Genomic DNA, 22,749 nt, shown 5'->3' on the forward strand with positions numbered 1-22,749 from the left:
CAATTAATAGATTTGCAGACGACACAAAAATCGGTGTAGTTGTGGATAGTGGGGAAGGTTGTCAAAGGATACAGCAGACTATGCATCAGTTGGGGAGATGGGCAGAGAAATGGCAGATGGTGTTTAATCTGGACAAAGGTCAGGTGATGCCACTTGGGAGGTCAAATACAAGGGGAAAGTACGTAAACAGTTCACGGCAGGCCCCTTAACACTGATATTGGGGAACAGGTCTGTAGCTCACTGCAAGTAGATAGAATAATAAAGAACACAAATGGCGTCAGTCAGGCACCGAGTATAAGAATCAGGGAGCCATGTTGCAGCTGCACAAATCTTTGATTAGCCCACGTTTGGAGCAAAGATTAAAGATTTAAAATATTTAAAGATCAGCTTTATTTGTCACACATAGATTAAAACGTACAGTGAAATGTGCCATTGATCTACACAGCCTGAGGATTGTGCTGGGAGTCACCACGTTTCCGGCGCCAATATAACATGTCCACAACTTACGAACCTAAACCCCAGCTGTACGCCTTTGGACTGCGGAGACCAGAGCACCCCATTACAGTGAGCGTGGGTGGGCTTTGGCGAGGGTGCAGAAGAGGTGCACCGGGAAGTTGAGGCTGCCTGGATTTTTGTGCATTAGCTATACGGAGAGGTGGGATGAGCTTAACCAGGTGCTTAAGAAACTGAGGGGTGATAAAAATAATGAGAGGCGTAGATGGGTGTAAAGTCCTGGGGAGAGATATCAATACCAGAGGGCATAGGTTATGGTGAGAGTAGGGATGTTTAAGAGCAGTGGTGGGTGCATGGAACACACTGCCAGGGATAATGGTGAAGGCAGCTACAGTAGCAACAGAGGCCTTCAGACAGGCAGTGAACAGACGGATACAGACCCTGTGCAGAGAGTGGGATTAGTTAGATTCCGATCGTCGGCACAAACACTGTGGGATGAAGGGCCTGTACTGTTCTATGGCCGACCTCTTCCTGTGCCATTTCCCCATGGCTCTTAATTCCTCTATCTGTGAAAGACTCATCAATCTCCACTTTGCAATCCAGCCTCCACTACACTTGGGAGCAGAGAATTCCCGAGATTCACTTCTGTCAAGATCGTTTCAAGAGAAAGCACGGCACTTTGAGCAGCACTGCCCAGCAACCCACCGATTTAACTCGAGCCTAACCATGGGGCAAATTACAATGACCAATTAACCTTCTAACTGGTACATCTTTGGTCTGTGGGAGGAAACCGGAGCACCCGGAGGAAACCCACACCATCAGAGGGAACGTATAAACTTGCTTACAGAGGATGCTGGAATTGAACTCTGAACTCTGACACCCTGAGGAGTTATAGCATCGTGCTAACCACTACGCTCTCGTAGCAACCCCCCCCCCCCCGCCTTAGTCTTAAACGACTGGCCCCTTACCAGGGTCTGAGTAAGGTCACCCCTCATTCTTCTAAACTCCAAGGGATCCAGCCTTGGTGCTCTCCCTCGGTAAACAAGTGCCCCAGGACCCTCCTGCTCACTCTAACACAGACCCATCGTGCATTATCCCCACAGCCAGAGGCTGTGGAAGTGATGTTCCCCACACGAAAAGGACCGACTTTCCACCCATCTACGCCTCTCATTATCTTCATTCCTTCTCAGTTTCTTAAACTTCAGAAAAAAAAACAACCGAAATTCAGTCTTAGATTCATGGAGCACAACAGCTCAGAAACTCTGGCCCATCTAGTCCGCGCTGGCCTGGTTTTCTGCCTAGTTTCATCGACCTGCACCCAGACCAGAGCCCTCCAAACCCCTTCCCATTTCTTAACCAGGGAGACACAAGAGACAGCAGATGCTGGAGTCTGCAGCAACAATCTGCTGGAGAAACTCAGCGGGTCCAGCAACATCTGAGGGGAGGGGAGAGGAAACCCAATCCAGATGCAAGTTCTCAAACCATCCCCTCAACTGCACACCTGCTCAACAGATTGTGTATCGATCCACCTAGGAGACCTCAATAGCAGGAGGGAACACAGCCTCCTGACTAGATGAGGTGGCAGAGAGTTCACCAACTCTAAAAGCGTTAACTCTGGATAGAAAGGTCAACGGCACTCTCTTCTGCCAGAACTGGAATTGGAATTTGTTCATTATTGTCACGTGGACTGACGAACAGTGAACAACCTGTCTTGCATACTGTTCATACAGATCAAATCATTGCACTGTGCATTGTAAAACAGTAACAGAACGCAGAATAGTATGTCACAGTTCGAAGGGGCAAGTTCAGGACCTCACATCATTACCTCCACCACAGGCCGTTGTAATCGCTCACACACAGACCAACTGAGACCCCCTCCCCTCACGTCACTCCACCATAAACACCACAGCCCAACCCACTCTGTACCCCTATCAGCCTCGTCCCAAGGACAGAAGATCGTCGAAGATGTCCTCAAGACCCTCCACAAAGGCAGCTCCTTCTTGGACAGTGTTTACATGCACAATTTGTCATCTGCCAGCCTACGGATGCTGCAGGGAGTCACCTGTGTCAGTGGGTAAAACCGCTGCCTCACAGAGCCAGAGGTTCCTCTGTGTCTCTCTCTAGATCTGCCATGTTACAAAAACTGCACAGCAAATTTCTACCGGTTTACGGTGGAGAGCATTCTGACTGGCTGCATCACCATCTGGTATGGAACTTGCGATGCGCAGGGTCGTAAGAGGCCGCAGTGTTGTAGATTCAGCCAGTTCCACCCCGGCATGACCCACCCTACCATCAAGAGGTGCCTCAAGGCATCCGTCCCCAGCCTTGGCACTACACTGTCCATAAAGAGTTAATTTCACACTTAGTAATAAATAAAATATCTGAGGATAGAAACAGTTCCAAATTAAACATTTATTTCTGCATCATTCGTGATCTGTTATGGACACCGATCCTTGTTTCATATTTTGTACGTGTTGTTAATCCAGCTCCTTCACAATGTGACTATCACCCCATCCCCGACTGTACTGACATTAATCCAGCTCCCTCACAATATAACTATCACCCCATCCTTAACTGCACTGACATTAATCCAGCTCCCTCACACCATAACCATCATCCCATTCCCAACTATATTGACATTAATCCGGCTCACTCACACCATAACCTTCACCACATCCCCTGACTGTACTGACATTAATCCAGCTCCCTCACACCTTATCATCCCAGCTCTGACTGTACTGACATCAATCCAGCTCCTTCACACCATAACCTTCAGCCCATCCCCACCTGTAGTGACACTAATCTAGCTCCCTCACACTGTAACCATCACCCCATCCCCACCTGTACTGATGTCACCCAGCTCCCTCTCATCGCTCTCCATGGTGCTCGGTGCCTTTGACAACATTATGCGCCCACGACGTTAAGCAGCCATGTTTAAGGTAAATAAAGCTTTATTGGAACAGAGCAGTACATTCACAGCAAGGTCAGGAATGGGGCTCCTCTATGCACTCCGGAATGAAGTAATTAATACACAGCAGGGGCAACGCACCTGCCACAAGATGCTCATGCATCCGATTTCTCTCCTCCAAAGAGTCCCTGGTCCCACCATCCCGGCTGGACACACTGAGAACACCAGGATGTCAACACTCGTCCTCTCCCAGGAGGGAAAACTTATTGGTGCTGAGCAGTGCTCCCCTGGCCAGTGCTGGGCATTGCTCTCCCCTGCGCCAAGCTTCTCTCTTCTCCTCACCCTCCTCGTCCTCCTCCTCCTCCTCATCGGCGTCACGGTCCCTCTCGTCGTCCTCCTGGTCGGAGCTGGAGATCTCGTCCTCCTCCTCCGAGCTCTGCTTGCCTTGCAGCTGCCGGTGGGCCTCCTGGAGGGCGGCGATCTCCTGCGTCTCGCTGTGCTGCAGCCAGTGCGCTGGGGAGGGGGCAGGAACAGAGCCCAGGGTTAGTGCGTCACCCTCACCCCCACCCTCCTGTATCCCAGTCTCCCCTCCCTCCTCCACCAGGGGCACACAGCATAGGAACCAGACCATCGCCCCAACTCGGAGTCGAGGAGGAACTGCTTAACGTCCTGTCCTCCCCAGAGAGTAGTGAATCTGTGAAATTCTCTGCCGGGGAAACGGGGAAGTCTCCTCATTAAATATATTTAAGACAGAGTTAGATAGATTTTGGGATAACAGGGGAAAAGGATAATTAAGGGTTGTGGGGAAAAGGTAGGCAGGTGGAGATGAGTCCATGGTCAGATCAGCCATGGTCTTATTGAATGGTGGAGCAGGCTCGATGGGTCGGATGGCCTACTCCTGCTCCTGTTTCTTAGGTTCTTGTGCTCTGTCTCTACTGTTGGATTAGGATCCACATTATTATTTTTGTTTTTCCTTGTAGTTCGATCTTTCTTTATGCTTGCCTATATACTGTTTAATTACTTACTTGTAGTAAATTTTTAGTAACTTGTAGTATGGCTATGGAATTTTGAAGTTTGTTTGTCTGCGGTGCCAGATCTAGATTCAGTCGGTGCCTGCTCACAGGGTTTCTTTATCTAAACCCAACCTGCAGCGTAAAAGAACAGCCCTGTACTCAGGTCCCTTTACAACTTAGAACAGTACAGCACAGCCCCTTCAGCCCACAATGTCTTGCTGACCTTTAACCAACTCCAAGGTCAATCGAACCCTTCCTTCTTAACGTAGCCTTCCAGTTTTCTTTCATACGTGTGCCTATCTAAGAGTTTCTTAAACGTCCCTAACGTATCTGCCTCCATCCCCACCCCGACCGCGCGTTCCACACACCCGCCACTCTCTTTTTACAGTTTACGGTGTTTTTCTTGCCCCCGCCTGGCCTGTACCACGATGTACATCTAACACAAAGGCTGTAACCACCAGATGTGCCACATTCTTGACTTCCAAAGATTCTTCTAGACCAGCAGTCCCCAACCACCGGGCCGCAAAGCATGCGCTACCGGGCCGCGAGAAAAAAATATGATTTGGCGATATGAGTCAGCTGCACCTTTCCTCATTCCCTGTCACACCCACTGTTGAGCTTGAACGCACGCGAGGTCATTACCCGCGCGTCATCCATGTCAGGGCGGGAAGGAGATCAACTCCTCAAGCTTGCAAATGACGGCGGGCTGAAAGTATGTTTGACATAACATCTCCGCCGGCATTTTGGATCAAAGTCAAGGTTGATTATCCAGAGATAGTCAGGAAAGCACTGAAAACATTGCTTCCATTTCCAACATATCTCTGCAATGAATGCAACGAAAACTAAATTGCGGAATAGACTGGACATAAGGAACCCCCTTCGAGTATCACTGTCTCCCATCACCCCTCGATGGGACCGTTTTGTTGCAGGAAAACAAGCCCAGGGCTCCCACTGATTCAGCGATATTGGTGTGTTGCAATAATTTTATATGTTCATACGGGGAAAATATGTGCTGTGTGTTTAATATCCAAACTTTACTTAAAATGTTATGATGCTATTGACTTATATAACCATATAATAATTACAGAACGGAAACAGGCGATCTCAGCCCTTCTAGTCCGTGCCGAACACTACTCTCACCTAGACCCACCGACCTGCACACAGCCCGTAACCGTCCATTCCTTTCCTGTCCATATACCTATCCAATTTTTCTTTAAATGATAATATCGAACCTGCCTCTGCCACTTCTACTGGAAATTCGTTCAACACTTACTTCAAGCTCCCCTGTCCTCCCCTGATAATTGACATCACTATATTCGTGCGAGGAAAATATGTGCTGTGTGTTTAATATTAAATTCATTAGATACACCCTTTTAGAAACAAAATTGAGTGTATTAGCCACTTATCACCTATATTCCGGTCGTGATTAACTGCCAAAAACGATTTGCAGAAAAAAAATCAGCACGTACACGCATGCACAAGTCACGCATGCGCACACAGGTGCCCGCACAAAGTTTCATGGTCATGGTAGTCTTTCTCGGGGTAAACCCAATGTTTTGACTGCTACTCTTGGCCGTTGGCAGCCCTACTCCCCCCACCGCCCGGGTCGGCCGGTCCGCAAGAATATTGTCAATATGAAACCAGTCCGCAGTGCAAAAAAGGTTGGGAACCCTGGTTCTAGACAACATCATCTGCAGATCTAACGACGCTGCTGACAGGTCCAATTCGGCAAATGTCCCTCAAGGCCTTTCCTATCCAATTCACCCGCGTTCTCATTTCTCTCCATCACAGAGACGTGGCATGATAAGTAAATTACCTCTGGCGTAGGCGTTGTACAGCACTACGGCCCAATCGTCTGTGCTAACAATGATGCCTGCCTGGTGTAGTCACACTTGCCTGCGTTTGGCCCAGATTCCCCTGAACTTTCCCAGTCCGTGTTGTTATTGTATCCACCTCTAACACTTGCTCTGGCAGGTTGTTTCACATAACCATCATCTTGTGACCCCTCTGACCCTCCCCCCCTTTAAGTCTTTTCCCCCTCTCATCGTAGTCCTGTGCCCTCAGAACTAGACTCCCATTCCCCGACGGTCACCGTCCATTTCATTTACGATTGTTTATAAACCTCTGGAAGGTCACCCTCAGCTTGCTTCACTCCAGGGAGAACAGACCCGGTCTCTCCTTACAACCCAACCCCTTCCAGTGCTGGCAACATCCTCATGATGCTTTCCCACCTTTTACAACGTGTCAATAACAATACTTAAGAGGCAGTGGACAGGTACACGGATTGGAAAGCTTTAGGTGGTTATGGGCCAAATGTGAGCAAATGGGACGAGTTTGGATGGGGCATCCTGGACAGCACGGACCAGCTGGGCTGAAGGGCCTTGGTCTAGAATTGTGACTATTGCACCCAAGGGTTCAGGGGAGACGGTTCCTGGAATGGGGACCTGGACAAACAACCCCCACCCCCACAGGTATCCATTCCACAGCTGCCCGCCCCCACACACCCCGACAGTAGTGGACGGGGTGGTCACACCTTTCTGCGCCGTGTATCCTGGAGGCCGCATGCAGAGACACAGGCGCCCGTCCACCGTCAGACGCAGGATGCTGTTGGCAGCACGGTACACGTCGTTCCGAGCCGCTTTGGCCGTCTTGTAGGCTCTCTTCTCCGCCCAGGCTACAAGGAGACGAGGGGATTAGCGAGCCCTGCCTTTTGACCGGTCAGCGACCTCACCTCCATCAACAGACTAGTCAGTACCTCTCACTTATCCACGGGTATTCCCAACCCCTCCATCCCATCCACAGACTGATCAGCAAACACCCCCCACCTAGACCTCAGACTGGTCAGTGACACCCCCTGCAACCCCCACCCAGTCACACTGCCCCCTCCCCACAGCCCCCCCCCCCCCCGAGCACCCACTCCGAATCCTGAGCACAAAGGGAAACTCTTCCTGGACAATTACATTTACAGTCTCTTCTCCCCGCTGCTTCTAGAGAGATCCCCAACCCCTGCTCCTGTTACCCCTTCCCGTATCCTAATTTCGCTCATCCTCCCCACACCTTGTTCCCGTCCCCTCCCCAACTCCACCCACTTGCCCCATCTCCTCGCCCTCTCTCCCTCATTTTTCTTCCCCCCCCCCCCCCCCGCCACCCACCTTCACAGAGGTCCCAGGCGGTGTACTCAGTCTGTGCCTGCTCCTCGGAACCCTCCTCTGTTGCCCTCGGGTGCCGGAGCTTCAGCAGCTTCTGGACGGGGATCCGGGCGGCCAGGTAGCCGACTGAGGTGTAGGGCTCCTGGATCTGAGCGATTGGGTAAATCCCAGCCAGGATCTGGAAGGAGAGATGGCATGAGGTGAGGTGAGGTGGGCAGTGGGACCACAGGGTAACTCCCTACTAGGGTTTGCAGGGAGACTCGCTGCAGGGTGAGGTGACAGCAGATCCTCTGGGAAACCCCAGCAGGGACCTGTACGGAAAGACACCGCGGAGGGAGGTGAGCAACAGGACCGCAGGTAACCCTGGCCAGGTCCTGCAAGGAGACGGACCCTGAACTTACACTTGAAAATGAGTTTGAATGAGACCTTAATTACGACCATGAACTTGAACGTAAAACCCAGTCCCAACCAGCTGAGAAAAGGCTCAGGAACAGAGTGCAGTCTGCTCCAAAAAAAGCTGCAGAGGGTTGTAAACTCAGCCAGCCCCATCACGGGCACAACCCTCCCCTCCACCTTCAAATTCCTGCATTACAGACCCTCACCACCCAGGACGTGCTCTCTTCTCATTGCTACCATCTGGCAGGAGGCACAGGAGCCTGAAGACATACACTCAACGCTTTAGGAACAGCTTTTTCCCCTCCACCATCAGATTTCTGAACGGACAATGAACCCATGAACACAACCTCATTACTCCTCGTCTGCCCTAGTTTTATTGTGACATTACAAATTTATGCCTTGTACTCTACTGCTGCCACAAAACCAACTTCACGAAACATGTCAGTGATAGTAAACCTGATCTGGAGACATGTAGCATCTGCAGCCCCCACTGTATCGTTTAACAGGCTCCCTTGCGAAGCACAGCTCCATTCACTTTTATGCCAGCTTGCTAAGCAGCACACCTGAACTTCTGTCCAAATCATTTCCTCAAGGTCCCAGCACGGGTCGCAGACCTCAAGACAGAATAATGCCTCCCCCTCCAACTGTTCTTCCATGGCCAAGCCAATTGTGAATGCAGCCCAACTCAGATCCCACCTCGATCTCCTTCGCTGAGACCCCCCTCCCGACCTACACCCCCGCTCTCGGCCGCCGGTCACTCACCTGTTGTTGACGGTCCACGAGCGAGGGGAAGACCAGCCCGGGGCAGTCGCACAGTTTGACTGTAGGCGTCAGAAAGTAGGTCTGGAAGTACTTGGTGTGCCCTGGGGTCCTCGACACACTCACCACCTTCTTCCCCACCAGCCCGTTGATGAGGGACGACTTGCCCACGTTTGGGAATCCTACAGACCAGGAGAGGAAAGGTTAGAGTCCAACCCTGTGCAGGAACACCACAATAGTTTTCACTGTCCACAGAGAGTGGTGGTTGTCTGGGAATGTGGTGAAGGCAGGTACGACTACAACGTTTACGCAGCATTTGGACAGGTGTGGGTACAGGCTGAGAGAAGGGGTGGTGAGGTTGGGGAGGGAGAAGTGGGTAGAGGCTGAGAGAAGGGGTGGGGTTGGGGAGAGAGAAGTGGGTAGAGGCTGAGAGAAGGGGTGGTGAGGTTGGGGAGGGAGAAGTGGGTAGAGGCTGAGAGAAGGGGTGGGGTTGGGGAGAGAGAAGTGGGTAGAGGCTGAGAGAAGGGGTGGTGAGGTTGGGGAGGGAGAAGTGGGTAGAGGCTGAGAGAAGGGGTGGGGTTGGGGAGAGAGAAGTGGGTAGAGGCTGAGAGAAGGGGTGGTGAGGTTGGGGAGGGAGAAGTGGGTAGAGGCTGAGAGAAGGGGTGGGGTTGGGGAGAGAGAAGTGGGTAGAGGCTGAGAGAAGGGGTGGTGAGGTTGGGGAGGGAGAAGTGGGTAGAGGCTGAGAGAAGGGGTGGGGTTGGGGAGAGAGAAGTGGGTAGAGGCTGAGAGAAGGGGTGGTGAGGTTGGGGAGGGAGAAGCGTAGGGAATAAAGGTGTATGAGAGAGAGGGAGTGCCAAGGGAGAACTGTGGGGGTATTGGTGTGAGGGAGATTGAGAAGGACGGAGGGGAAGTGTGTTTGTGGGGATGAAGAGACTGTGGATATATGATATGGATGTGGAGATGACATTTCCTATAGTGGAGAAGTCTAGGACCACTGAGCACAGTCTCAGAATAGAGGGACGTCCATTTAGAATTGAGATGAGGGAGAATTTATTTAGACATTGCGAGGTGAATCTGTGGAATTCATTGCCCCATTCGGCTGTGGAGGCCATGTCATTGAGTGCATTTACAGCAGAGGTTGACAGATTTTTGACAAGTCACGGTGTGAAAGGTTGCAGGGAGAGGCAGGAGAAGGGAATTGAGAGGGAAATGGATCAGCCATCATTGAATGGTGGAGCAAACTAAACGGGCCCAGTGGCCTAATTCTGCTCCAGTGCCTCACAATCTTATGAATAAAAAGGGATCCCCAGGAGTATATGAGGGGAGGACAGGGGGAGAACAAGTGTTTATGGGTGGGGTTGTAACCGAGGGTATTCAAGAATAGTCCGGGGGGGGGTGGCAAGTAGAACCAAGCATACGTAACGGAGAAGATCCTGCCATGCCGAGTGCATACAAGTACGATGGGGGTGGGGGCCCTCACCCATGGGCCTACGAAAGGAGGGGAGGCCGTTGAGGGAGGAGTGGAAGCTGCAAGGGAGAGAAATGGTGGGGGTTACAAGGGTGTACTAAAGGAGGGAGTGGAGCGAAGGGGGAGGAATTCAGAGGATGAGGTTGCTGCTCCAAGCGCTGGGTCAGACGGACTCACCCACACAGCCCACGGTGAGGATACCATCCTTGTAGAGCTCGTCCGTGGCCGTGCACAGCTCCATGGCCGCGTCAGTCTGGTGCTCCACCAGCACGGCCTCCTCCTCCTCTTCCTCCTCGTCCGTCAGCTCCTCGCGGTGAGTGCTCGCGGCGTCCCTCTCCATCTTCTCCCTCCAGCTGGTCAGGTCCACTGGGCAGGAGAGAAAGGACGCCAGTCAGACAGCGCCCGGCCCGAGCTCGCCCAAGTGTGCTGCCCATAGCTACCCGATTCTGCAGCCTCACCTTTGCCCTGTGTGATGGTCTCGCAGGCTTTAAGGAGCTGCCGGGGGCCCACTGCCATCGTCCGGATTCTCCTCCGTCTCCTCCGCTTCTGAAACACTGAACCCAAACACAGAGACGTGACCGAGAGTCCCACTCACACGGATCAGGGATCGGTAATGAGAGCCACATGGGAACACCTCCCGGGAATCGCTACCAGCGCCAGTCCCACAGGGTGGCCAACTATTACCCCTCCCGCAATTCGCCCGAGGGGCGGCACGGCAGCAGAGTGGTTACTACGACACTTCACAGTACCAGCGACCGGGTTAAATTCCCGCTGCTGTCTGCAAAGAGATTTGTACGTCCGCCCCGTTACCATGTGGGTTTTCTCCAGGTGCTCCAGCTCCCTCCCACAATCCACAGACGACGGGTTAGACGTAGTGCCAGAATCGTGAATGCCCGAATCATGAATGCCCCAGCACATCCTCAGACAGCGTCAGTCGTTGACACAAACGATGGATTTCATTGTAGGCCTCGACGTACACGTGATAAACAAAGCTCATCTAACCTTTAATTCTTTATCCACCCTTCCCACTTGGCACATGGCTCCATTTGAGCCAAAGGCGGGCAAATCTGGGTGCAGACAAGACGACTGAGGTGCAAGGGTTGGAGCTGCTGTCTCAGGGCCCCATCAAGCCAGGTTCGATCCTGGCCTCAGGTGCTGTCTTTGCGGCATTCTCCAGGTGACTGCACAGCCTTCTTGGGGCGAGTTCTGATCTGCAACCTGTGAGTCGGTAGGTTAATTGCCCACTATGAACCTAGTGTAATTGGGTGTCAGAACCAGTGGTGGAGGCAGGGAACAGATGTGGAAACTAGAGGCAAAAAAAAGAAAATGGGATTCGACTACTAGCGCTTGACAGTCGGCACACACGAGATGGGCTGAAGGGTCTTGACTGGGCTGCCAGTGCAAACCATACCAAGAGGTGCAACCGCATCCCTATCAACATCTTAAGCATCACTGACCGACAGCGCTCTCTGCCCTCTCATGGTCCACGTGGAATAGTTTGGAGCAACACACAAGACACCAGAAGCACTCAGTGGGCCAGGAAGCATTGGAGGGGGGAAAATGGACGGTCGTCATACTGGGTCAAGACTCTTCCTCCAGTCTCGATTTCCCTCCACAGATGCTGCCTGACCTGCTGAGTTCCTCCAGCACATTGCTCTGGATTCCACCAACTGCAGTCCATCGGATTTCTACGTGAATGACTTTGTCCAAGAAAGGTGTTTGAACGTCTAGGTGGGTCTTGTTAGTTACAATGTGCTCTCACTGTGAATAGGTTTTCCAATGGAACTATTTGTCAGCCACAAATGGTTGAAGAAAACGACGTCATTGTAGCTCTTGAAGTTTTACTGAATCACCTGTTGTTTGTTATCTTTGTCCTTGAGAGTATGAAAACTCTATGTACTTTGAGCTGGGAGAGATTCTACTTAGAGCATCGCATTTTGTACAAAGACCGTGCAAGTCCACACTCTGAGGGGGGACCGTTTCACACAGAGAGCAGTGGGTAAGTGGAACGAGCTTCCCAAGGAGAGTAAAACTGCTTTAAGAGGCATTACGACAGCTACACAGATAGGAAAGACTTGGAGGGATGTGGGTCAAATGGGACTAGCTCAGCTTGGCATTGTGGACAGCCAGGACAATTGGGCCGAAGGGCCTGTTTCCTGCTATAAAACTGTGACAACTTTATACATTTAATTTTATTAGAGATGCAGTGTGGAACAGGCCCTTCGGGCGCAAATGCCATTCCACCAGCAACCTACCTATTTCACTCTAGCCTGATCACAGCGTAATTTATAATAATTACGAGAGGAGAAGATGGCAGCGCAACACAGCTTGCAGTGGCCACTCTGGTGGTGATGTCTGTTATCTGTCAAGTAGGGTGCCGTGCACAATCCTGATTTGATGGAGACAGACATGACAGCATGGAGGAACATCTGGTGAAACTTCTGAAATGCCTGCTTCGCTGCCACTGCTACTGTGTGATCCAGAATCTCCGGAGGGGAAGGCCCTGAGTCCTCGGCTTTGCTTGTTGCTCGGCAGCTGGGGCAGAGTCGAAGCTCTCAGCAGAGGATGGTGCTCGGTGTCGGAGGCTCAAAGTTTTCAGACGGACTCAGAGTAGGCTGCGGTCGGGTGCTTCCAATGGTGCTGCATCGACAAGTTTGCGGCGCTGGGAGTTTCATGGCAGGGAGAGTTTCTTCCTTCTACCGTCTGCGTGAGATGATGGGGCTATTGGGACTTTGAGACTTTTTTTTTTAAACCATGCCCATGGTCTGTTCTTTATCAAATCACAGTATTGCTTTGCACTGTTGTAACTATATGTTATAATAGTTTTGTCAGTTTTAGTCTTGGTTAGTCCTGTGTTTCTGTGATATCACTCTGGAGGAACATTGTATCAATTTTTAATGCATGCATTTCTAAATGACAATAAACGAGGACTGAGCGTCCTCATAATCTAATCAACTCACCTATTTACTGGAAAGGAAGGGCACTGGAGCATGCAGAGGAAACCCTTGCGGTCACAGGGAGAACACACAAGCTCCTCATACTCTGTCAGAATTGAACTCCAATGCCCCGAGCTGTAATGGCTTCGCTACTGTGATGCATTTACTCTGTGTACCCATGCAGTTCCTTCAATAACTTGTCGTCAGCTGATATTTTAGATGTTTCGAAACCAAAGTCTTAAACACTAGCATAAATTGCAACTTTTACAAACTATTTACATCTTCCAGTGAATACAGTCTAGATGACCCAATCTCACCGCATACGACAGTGCCACCACCTCAGGGAAACAGTCCGGTGAGCCTCAGTAACGCTCCCTCTATAATAATGACAGCCCTGTTGCTCACCTGTGCTGGGATCTGTCTCGCCCTGTTTCTCCCGTGGGTACGATGTGAAGCAGAGGACGTGGAGCTGAGGGAATTTCTGCTGGAAATAATGCTTCCAGGCTGCCACCAGAGAGGGCGGAGCAAGGTCGATCTTGTTCAGAACCAGGATAAGGCTCCTCTTCATCTCCTGGGTCACGTAGTCATAGAGCACTGGGGAAAAGTGAATCACCTGTGGGTAGGGGAGGAACTAGGTCAAGAAGATCGATGTAGAGGTGTTTCCTGTAGTGGGGGAGTCCAGGACCAGGGGGTACAGCCTCAGAAGAGAAGGATATCCCTTTACAACAGAGATGGGGAGGAATTACTTTAGCCAGAGGGTGATGAGCCTGTGGAATTCACTGCCACAGTCGGCTGTGGAAACCAAGTCATTGGGTAAATTTAAAATAGAGGTTGGCAGGTTCTTCTTTAGTCAGGGCATCAAAGGTTATGGAGAGAAGGCAAGAGAGTGGGACTGAGAGAGATAATAAGTCAGTCATGATGGGATGGTGGAGCAGACTCAATGGGCCAAATGACCCAATTCTGCTCCGATGATTTATGGCCTTGAGAAGGGAGCTGTTAACTATACATTTAGCTATACGTCAATACAGACAGGTAAAGTTATTTTCTACCTTCCCCTTCATATTCTAAAACCACAGTTCTGGTTGTCCCATTGAAGGAAGGATGTGGAAGCTTTGGAGGAAGTGCAGAAGAGGGTCTGAGGTACAAACCCTCAGGTTGGACAGACACGGGGCGTCTTCTCTGGAGTGTCACAGGCTGGGAGGTAGACCTGATGGAAGTTTACAAAATTATGAGGGGCATTGACTATGACTATAGATAGGGTAGACAGTCAGAATCTTTTACCAGGGTAGAGATGTCAAATACTTGAGGGCATGCGCTTCAAGGTGAGAGGGCAAAAGTTTAACGGAAATATGCGGAGACAAATTTTCTTTTTAAGCAGAGTGGAGTGGGCTGCCCGAGGTAGTGGTGGAAGTAGATATGACAGTGGTGCTCAGGAGGCTTTTAGACAGACACGAATATGGATCATGCACTACCAGAAGAGACTTAGTTTAATTTGGCATTGTGTTTGGCCAAAGGGCCTGTTCCCACACTGTACTAGTCTATGTACCTCTACGAATGGGGTGTGTGGACTAGCACCTCTGGTGAAGGGACTTGTCATGTCCATTCCGAAGCAGCTCACTGGACATTCAGCTCTCACCTGCAGCTTCAAGTAGCTGTTTGCATGTGACAGTGGTCATACCCTGGTACAGCGCTTTGACAGGTGGGTTAAACCAGGAGAGGGTAGCTGGTGGGTCTCATACCCCAGTGAGATAGGAACACACCTGTCCCAGCATGAGGAGCCAGCTCCAGTGGAGACGACCCACAGTGAGATCCAACAGCCAGGAAGGTGGTACTGGAACGTTCCAAGGAAAGCGAAGGGTATGGCAAGGCACAAAGACGTCATGGTCATCCACTGCAACCAATGAAGACCCCAGGTTGTTACACTTGTTTGTACCACTGGGCCGGGACTTCTGAGTTCAATAGAGTGGAGCTGCCCCTGTGTACCGCTTTTTCCACTTTAAAAACTGTCCCGCACAGGTTTCCTGTCATCATCCACCTCTTAGCTCACCTATGTCCTTGTCTGCAAAGCTATAGTCTGCACTGAAGTGAAATATATACCCACATGATTGGGCAGCTTCCGCAGAGCAGAAATAATTCGATGCTTCACTCTGGTGACTGAGGATTTTAAAACTGAGGCACGTTCAAACTAGGGGCCATGGAGAGCAGTGAGGGTGGAGAAACTGGTCAACTGCAAGGAGTTGGAAGATCTCAAAGCGTGCGATGGGAGAGGTGAACACTGAACTAGAGGGGGTGGAGATAATGAGGACAGAGCTGAGGGCTTCAGCAACCACTGTGAGGCAGGGCTGGCATATGGCAGATCTAGTTACTAACACGGACACAGAGCCAGAGACTCGCAGTCGATCCTGATCTCTGGTGCTGTCTGTGGTGGAGTGTGCACGTTCTCGCCGTGACCGCCTATTCCAGTTTCCTCTCACATTCCAGGGACAAGTGAGTTGGGAGGTTAACTGGCCGCTGTAAGTTATCTCCGGTGTGGAGGAAAGTGAGAGAATTTGGTGGTAGTTGATGAGTGTGTGGGGAGAACAAAAATAGGATTAATGTAGGATTGTAAATGGGCCAGTATAGACTCAATGGGCTGAACAGCCTCATTTCTATTCTGTACGTCTGTGATTCCAAATTCAAATGATAAGTATAATGCCATGATGATACTGTGGTTTCCCAAAACAGAGAACTACCGGTAAAAGTTATTGTCAAGCTCTCTAGTCAGGATCCGGTGGTCCGGCAGCTCCTGTAGTCCAGTATAGTTTGAATCTGTAGTACAAACCTGTGGCAGTTTCAACCTGTGTTATGTAAAGGTTTCCCACAATATATCTGGAGCATGCAGACGACCCATCAGTAAAGAGCTCGGGTGCCCCAGACAGGTTGACACAATGGAAAGGACGAAAGGGAGACACTTGTAGTTTGCTGCTGACACAGTTACAGAGCTAGGTGGCAGTATGGGCTATGGAGGGGTGCAGACTGAGTCCAGGCAAAGCAGGACATAATGGAGAACAACTAAAGGTCATCCACCGCGCTAGCGAGGTGGAATTTTGTTCAGGTAGTGAAGGGCATTATTGTCTAGTGTCCTTGTACACAAACCACTGAAAGGTTCAGGAAGCTGTTCCAAAAGCGGTTGCACCAAACAGAGTTGTACAGTACAGGCCCTTCGGCCCACAATGTTGTGCCAACCTTTTAAACAATTATAAAATCAAATAGCCTACCACTTGGTGTTAAAAAAAACTCTCCAAAGTTTTCATATCCTTCTCATTTTGAGGCGACCAGATCTGAACATAATACTCCAAGCATGGTCTAACCAGAGTTTTATTGAACTGCAACATTACCTCGCAGTTCTTAAAACTTAAATCTGTTCAATAGAGACTAGAGCCATACACAGAATTCCACGCGCTGTCTCACTAAGCCTCTGTATAATTGGAGTGGGACTTCTCCCGTTGCTGTGCTGAAACCCTCTTCCAATAAAGGCCATCGTAACTTGTTTCACCAGGATGCGGCCTGGATTAGAAACCATGCCTTATGAGGAAAGGTTGAGCAAGCTGGGGCTTTTGGAGTGAAGGAAGGTGAGAGGCGACGTGATAGAGGCATAGACTGAGTAGACAGCCAGCACCTCTGTCCCAGGGCGGAAACAGCTAACCTTAAGGTAATTAAGTATAGGGAGAATGTCAGAGATAAAGATTTTTTTAATAAAAGACAGAATAAATAGGTGGGATGCACTCTTAAATGTCCCTAACTTATCTCCCTCTACGCACCAGGTACAGTGGTAAAGGGAGATATATTAGAGATATTTAAAAGACACCTGGACAGGCACAAGGATGAAAGAAACTGGACGGCTTTGTGGGAGAGAAATGATAGATTGATCTTGGAGCAGTCAGCACAACATTGTGGACTGAAGGGCCTGCACTGATCAATGTTTTAACTGCCTGTAACCTGAATCTTTTTTGTAAGTCGGAAATGAACAGAACCAGTGTGCGAGAGAATGAGGACCAGACACACAGCGGTGACGGGGCAGGTGCGGGCGTGGGAAGAGCGGCCGCCAGCCGGCCTCACCGACTTGGTGAGGGAGCGAGTGAGTCCGCCCAGCGCTCCCAGCTCTACTCGGCTCCACGCAGCCCCCAACTGTTGCAGCTCGAGGTGGGGAGAGAAGGTGTGCAGAAACGCCCCGCTTCCAATCAGTAGTTTGCAGCCCCGCAGTGACCAGCAAATCCATCCCCACCCTGGGGACCAAAAGATATTGGAGCAGAATTAAGCCATTCAGCCCATCAAGTCTGCTCCACCATTCAGTCATGACTGATTTTAATCAACCCCTTTCTCCCCGAAATCTTTAATGCCCTCACCAATCAAGAACCTATTAATCTCCACCTTAATGCACCCAATGACTTGGCCTCCACACCCATCAGTGGTAATGAATTCCACAGATTCACCACCCTCTGGCTGAACAAATTCTTCCTCATCTCTGTTCTAGAGGGACGCCCCTTTGTTCTGAGGCCATGCCCGCGGATCTTAGACGATCCTACTGATGGAACGTTCTCTACAGGCCTTTCAGTGTCCAGTAGGTTTCAATACATCCAGCCCAACGCCCAAACATTCAGCCGTGTGGATGGGCTGCCCACATGCTGAGCATCTGTAACATGCTGCCCACATGCTGAGCATCTGTAACCGAGGGAGGAAACGGACTCACTTTCCGCCCCAAGACCATTTACAATACGTACCGGGTGCCTGATGTCTGTGATCAGTAGAACAACGTCAGACATTTCCAAAACTCTCCACAATTGCCGCCAGGTCTACACAGGGTTAGAAACAGTCGGTCAGTGAAGTCATCGGGAGTGACGAATCCCCGCTGGCAGAGTACATTTTTTTGGTGGGGCACCTCAAGAACACTTACAGACCCGTTCCAAACACAAGGCAGTACAGACAGTGGAAAATAGATCTTCATGGCTGTCACAGCACCTTCCCACTGCTCAGTCCTACCAGTCACACACACATCACCCAATCTACCCTTCCACCCACCGATCGCCCTCAGCCAACTAGCCCCCCCCATCCACCAGGTAGCACACCACCTATTCTACCTGATGCACTTCAGCTTTCCATGCTGGCTGCAGCCAACTGGCAAGCTGGGCGCACCCAATCGGAAGGCCTGAGAGGCGCCAGCCTATAGGCAGGGCCCACCCTTCCCTGCGCCAGCCAATAGGCAGGCCTGCCCCATAGGCCAAACAATCCCATGTTTCTTACCCACCTCTTCCATTTAACAAAGACCCCAAAACTCCACAATATATTTCTGAGTAAAAAGATTTAAAAGACCTCTGCCCACACCCCTTCAGACAATTTTAAACAATTGATGCCCGGTTGCTAACTGCCCATTTATCCCCTCTCAGTATTCAGTCTCTGCTGTCTCCAAACTGAAACCCTGTCTGCCTTCTCAGAGGGAATTGAACGATTTTAATCCACTATTTTGAAGAAATTTTCTTGTGGACGAAATCCACCCCACAGACCATCAAGGAGATTGACTCATTATCCCAGACATGAGAGATTCTGTACATGCTGGAAATCCAGAGCAACACAACACACACAAAATGCTGGAGAAACTCAGCAGGTCAGGCAGCATCTATGGAGGGGAACAAACAGTCAATGTTTTGGGTCACGACCCTTCATCAGGACTGGAAAGGAAGGAGCCAGAAGCCAGTATAAGACATTGAGGGGGTTATACAAACTGACAGATGATACTTTTTGTTGGGAGCTTGCTGCATATAGATTGGTTTTCCACTTTACACACAAGTAGATGCCAACAATGGTGTCATTGGCTTTGAGCCTTCGGGACTTTGCAAAACTATGAGAGATTCTGCCCAGAGTAAAGCTCCCTTCCACATTTTGTTTGCTCCATTGGCCAGTTGCCTCACCTCCAAGTTGTGCTCAAAGTAACTGAGCCTGGCGGGATCGAATGTGCTGTAGATCTTCTCCAGGTACTCGCGGAAAGCCTTCTCCTCCTGCACCAGGAGCTGTTCCTTCGTCATCGAGTAGTTCCAGGGGGAGCGCTTTGGGAAATCCAACACTGAGGGAGCAAGTAAAGCCAAATCAACTTGATGAAGCAGGGCGGAGGAAGAAAGAGAAGGTGATGCAAGGCCCAGTACTGACAGACAAATTAAAATCAATCAATTCAACTGAAGGTAGGGAGGAGGAAGAGGTGGGAGAGCCAAGGTTCAGCCCTTAACACTACTGGCCTGGCTCCCCACATGAAAACCTCCACCGGACTCCAGCTTACAGATCTGATTTGCACCTTATGAGGTGTAAAGATTGGCGAGGTTGCACCCGTGAAGCTGAAAAAGTGGTCAAGGCAGATACAATAACAGCTTTTAAAAGGAAAAGTTCAAGGGTCAACTTTACTCACCATCTACAGTACATTTATTATGTATTAGGAATTTGCTGTGGTGTATTGGCGTGACATGCAACAGAAACAACATTCAACAATTATAAAGAATAAAGGATTATATAAAATTAATTTAGAATTATGGATATGGAACCAGTCAGAATGCTCTCCCACCGTACACCTGTAGAAATTTGCAAACCTGATTCTGATGCCCACATGGTAGACTGGTCCACGAGGGATCCGAAGCTTGTTGGCAAACTTGGCTATGTGATAGGAGGCAAAGGGCAGGGGTAGAGGGGCGTTACTCTTAGGAAAAAAACTGGAAGTAATGCACCACAGGGAATGGCGCTGGGACCTTTTATTTGTTATATAAAGCGAGGGTGCCACAGTGGTGCAGTAGTTATCATGGTGCTATTACAGCTCAGGGAGTTTGGAGTTCAAAGCCGGCGTCCTCTGTAAGGAGTTTGTACGTCCTCCCCCGTAGAATGCAGCTTCCTCCCACAGTCCTGCCATTTAGTAGGTTAATTGTTCATTGTAAATTGTCCCCGATTAGGCTGGCGTTCAGTCAGGGATTGCTGGGTGGCGAAGCCTGAAGGGCCAGGAGGGCCTGTTCTGTGCTCTATCTCCAAACAAATACCTAGATGGGAATCCAAGTGGTATGATTAACAAGTCAGCACAACTTACCAGAATTGGTGGAATCAGAGGTAGTGAAGGTTTAGGAAGGACAGAGAGGGTGCACGAGGCTTACCAGGATGCTGCCTGGATTAGAGGTTGTACAAACTTGGATTATTTTCTCTGCAGCGGCGGAGGCTGACAGGAGATCTGATAGAGATTCATAAGATTATGAGAGGCAGAGATAGAGTAGACAGGCATCACCTTTTTCCCCAAGGCTGAAATGCCTAATGCCAGAGGGCATGCATCAAGGTGAGAGAGGGTCATTACAAAGGAGATGTGATGGGCAAGTTTGCTTGGGTATTTTTTTTGGCACACAGAAAAGTGGTGGGTGCCTGGAATCTCTTGCCTGGAGTGGTGGTATCGGCAGATACAATGGAGACTTGTAACAGATGTTCAGAAAGGCACATGAATGTGGGGAAGATGGAAGGATAAACTGTGGGTAGGCAGAGGCCATTTGGTTTCTTGGCCATTTGATCACTAGTTTAATTGGTTCAGCACAGTATTTTGGGCCAAAGGGCCTGTTCCTGTGCTGTGCTGTGCTGTTCTAAAGATTCAGTGGGACAAAGAACAGAAAGATGGAACGAATCCAGGCTACTGTGAGGTAATGCACTTTCGGAGGTCAAATTCTGGTAAGGCACGTAGAGTAAATGGCAGAGACCTCAAAAGTGTTGATGTACAGAGAGACCTTGGGGTGAAAGCGGTGGCAGAAGTGGGTGGGCCGTGAAAGAGGCAATCGGTAGCCATAGAATATCAGAGTTTGAATTTCAAGTTGCAGCCGTACAAAACATTTCAACTGGTTCATTATTATCACATGCAGTGAAAAACTGCCTTGTGCACTGTGCATATACATCAGATCATGCTGGAGGAATTCAGCAGGGCAGGCAGCATCAATGGAGGGGGATAAACTGTCCATGTTTTGGGCTGACAGCCTTCATCAGGACTGGAAAAGAAGGGGTCAGAATCCAGAGCAGGAAGGAGATGAGTACAAGCTGACAGGTGATACGTGAGACCAGGTGAAGGGGAGAGTGGGTGAGGGAGGTGGGGAGGAATGAAGGAAGAAGCTGGGAGGGGATAGGTGAAAGAGGTAAGGGGCTGAAGAGGAATCTAATAGGAGAGGACAGTGGACCATGGAAGAAAGGGAAAGATGAAGGCATCAGAGGAGGTGATGGGCGGGTGAGAAGAGAAGGACTGAGAGGAGAACTGGAATGGACAATGGAAAAAGAGGAGGGAAGGGTGAGAAATTACTGGAGGTTAGACAAATCGATATCCTTGCCACCAAGGTGGACGGAATGTGAAGTGTTGCTTTTCCAACCTCAGCTTGACCTCATTCTGCTTATAAAGGTGACCATGGGCAGACAAGTCAGAATATGAATGAAAAGCTGAATTGAAATGGGTAGCTACTGGGAAATCCTGCCTTTTGTGGCAGACAGAGCAAAGGGGCTCACAGTGCATTGAGGGAACAGATTGCAGAATAGAGTATAACAGCTACAGAGAAAGTGCAAACAAATGCAAAATCATAAAGAGTGAAAGATCAAGTATCCATCTTATCATATTAAGGAGCCACATAACAATGGGGTAGAAACTTTCCTTGAGCCTGGTGCTATGTGCCTTCAGGCTTTTGTATCTCAGGCCCATTGTGAAGCTGCACTTAGGCTCACGAGTACACTCTTGGCTGCTACACTACAAAAAGGATGTGGTAGCAAACGGGTCGAGAAGAGATTCGCCAGGATCTTGCTGAGGATGTAGGGGTGTAGTTGTAATGAGAAATGGGAGAGTCTGGGATTACTCAGTGTAATGAGGGGTGACCTGTAATAGCAGTTGATAAAACTGTGAGGGGCATAGATAGGAAATATTCTCTCTCCCCCCACCTCACAGTGTAGGGAAGCTGAGAACTACAAGGCCACTGGCTCAAGATTAGAGGGGAGAAATGCAAGGGAGATCTGAGGGGCAAGTTTTCCCATACAGAGGGAGGTGGTTGGTCATCTGGAACAAGCAGCCAAGGGTGGTGCTGGAGACAGGTGCTTTTGGACAGGTACGTGGACAGAGCCCAACACAGGAAATGCATTCAACGCAGGTGTGGGTCACCGTCCGCACGGGCGAGGTGGGCTGAAAGCACTCATTCCTGTACTGACAACCAAGTCCAGCTCCTGGCCTTCACCTGTGACGGGGGTGGCGGGGGGTACTGGCACCTTAAAGCCAGCCACTACGGGGAGATGGGGCTCGTCATCCATGGTTGGGAGGAAACCGCAAGAGAAAAGTCCGGAGCTGGAGCCCCCTAAGTCAGTCCTACACGGAGTTCAATCCGGTCTACCAATTCCTGCGGTGCTGCTGGTGCCAAACTGCATCGGCCTCTGCCGTTCCTTTGCATGGAGAGGGGCACCCTGCTGCATGGGCTACAGCTTGCTCTCCAGATTGTACCTGCCCAGGCTGCGTATCCAAACATAACATCCGTGGTCGACTCCGACCAACAAAGGTTACACTCTCACTCACCACCACCCCCAGCAGTGTGTTTCACACACCCACCATTCTCTGTCTAAAAACCTACACTCTCACTCACCACCACCCCCAGCAGTGTGTTTC

The 22,749-nt window shown here is 50.1% G+C and overlaps 1 protein-coding gene across 2 annotated transcripts in view; it reads right to left on the reverse strand.

Annotated features, from left to right (window-relative positions):
• Positions 1 to 3,386: 3,386 nt before the first annotated feature.
• Positions 3,387 to 22,749, reverse strand: part of gnl1 (guanine nucleotide binding protein-like 1) — a 38,719-nt gene continuing 19,356 nt past the window's right edge. For both annotated transcript variants that reach the window (XM_072259168.1, XM_072259167.1), the window contains exons 4-12: positions 19,028 to 19,179; positions 17,843 to 17,914; positions 13,488 to 13,695; positions 10,605 to 10,700; positions 10,324 to 10,512; positions 8,682 to 8,860; positions 7,527 to 7,701; positions 6,908 to 7,048; positions 3,387 to 3,874 (exon numbers count right to left, since the gene is read on the reverse strand). In XM_072259168.1, coding sequence (XP_072115269.1) covers positions 3,594 to 3,874; positions 6,908 to 7,048; positions 7,527 to 7,701; positions 8,682 to 8,860; positions 10,324 to 10,512; positions 10,605 to 10,700; positions 13,488 to 13,695; positions 17,843 to 17,914; positions 19,028 to 19,179 — 1,493 coding nt within the window. In that variant the 3' untranslated portion in view covers positions 3,387 to 3,593. The remainder of the gene's footprint in view (positions 3,875 to 6,907; positions 7,049 to 7,526; positions 7,702 to 8,681; positions 8,861 to 10,323; positions 10,513 to 10,604; positions 10,701 to 13,487; positions 13,696 to 17,842; positions 17,915 to 19,027; positions 19,180 to 22,749) is intronic.

Source organism: Mobula birostris, chromosome 5 (genome assembly GCF_030028105.1).
Source record: "Mobula birostris isolate sMobBir1 chromosome 5, sMobBir1.hap1, whole genome shotgun sequence".
In the NCBI taxonomy this organism is placed as follows: domain Eukaryota; kingdom Metazoa; phylum Chordata; class Chondrichthyes; order Myliobatiformes; family Myliobatidae; genus Mobula; species Mobula birostris.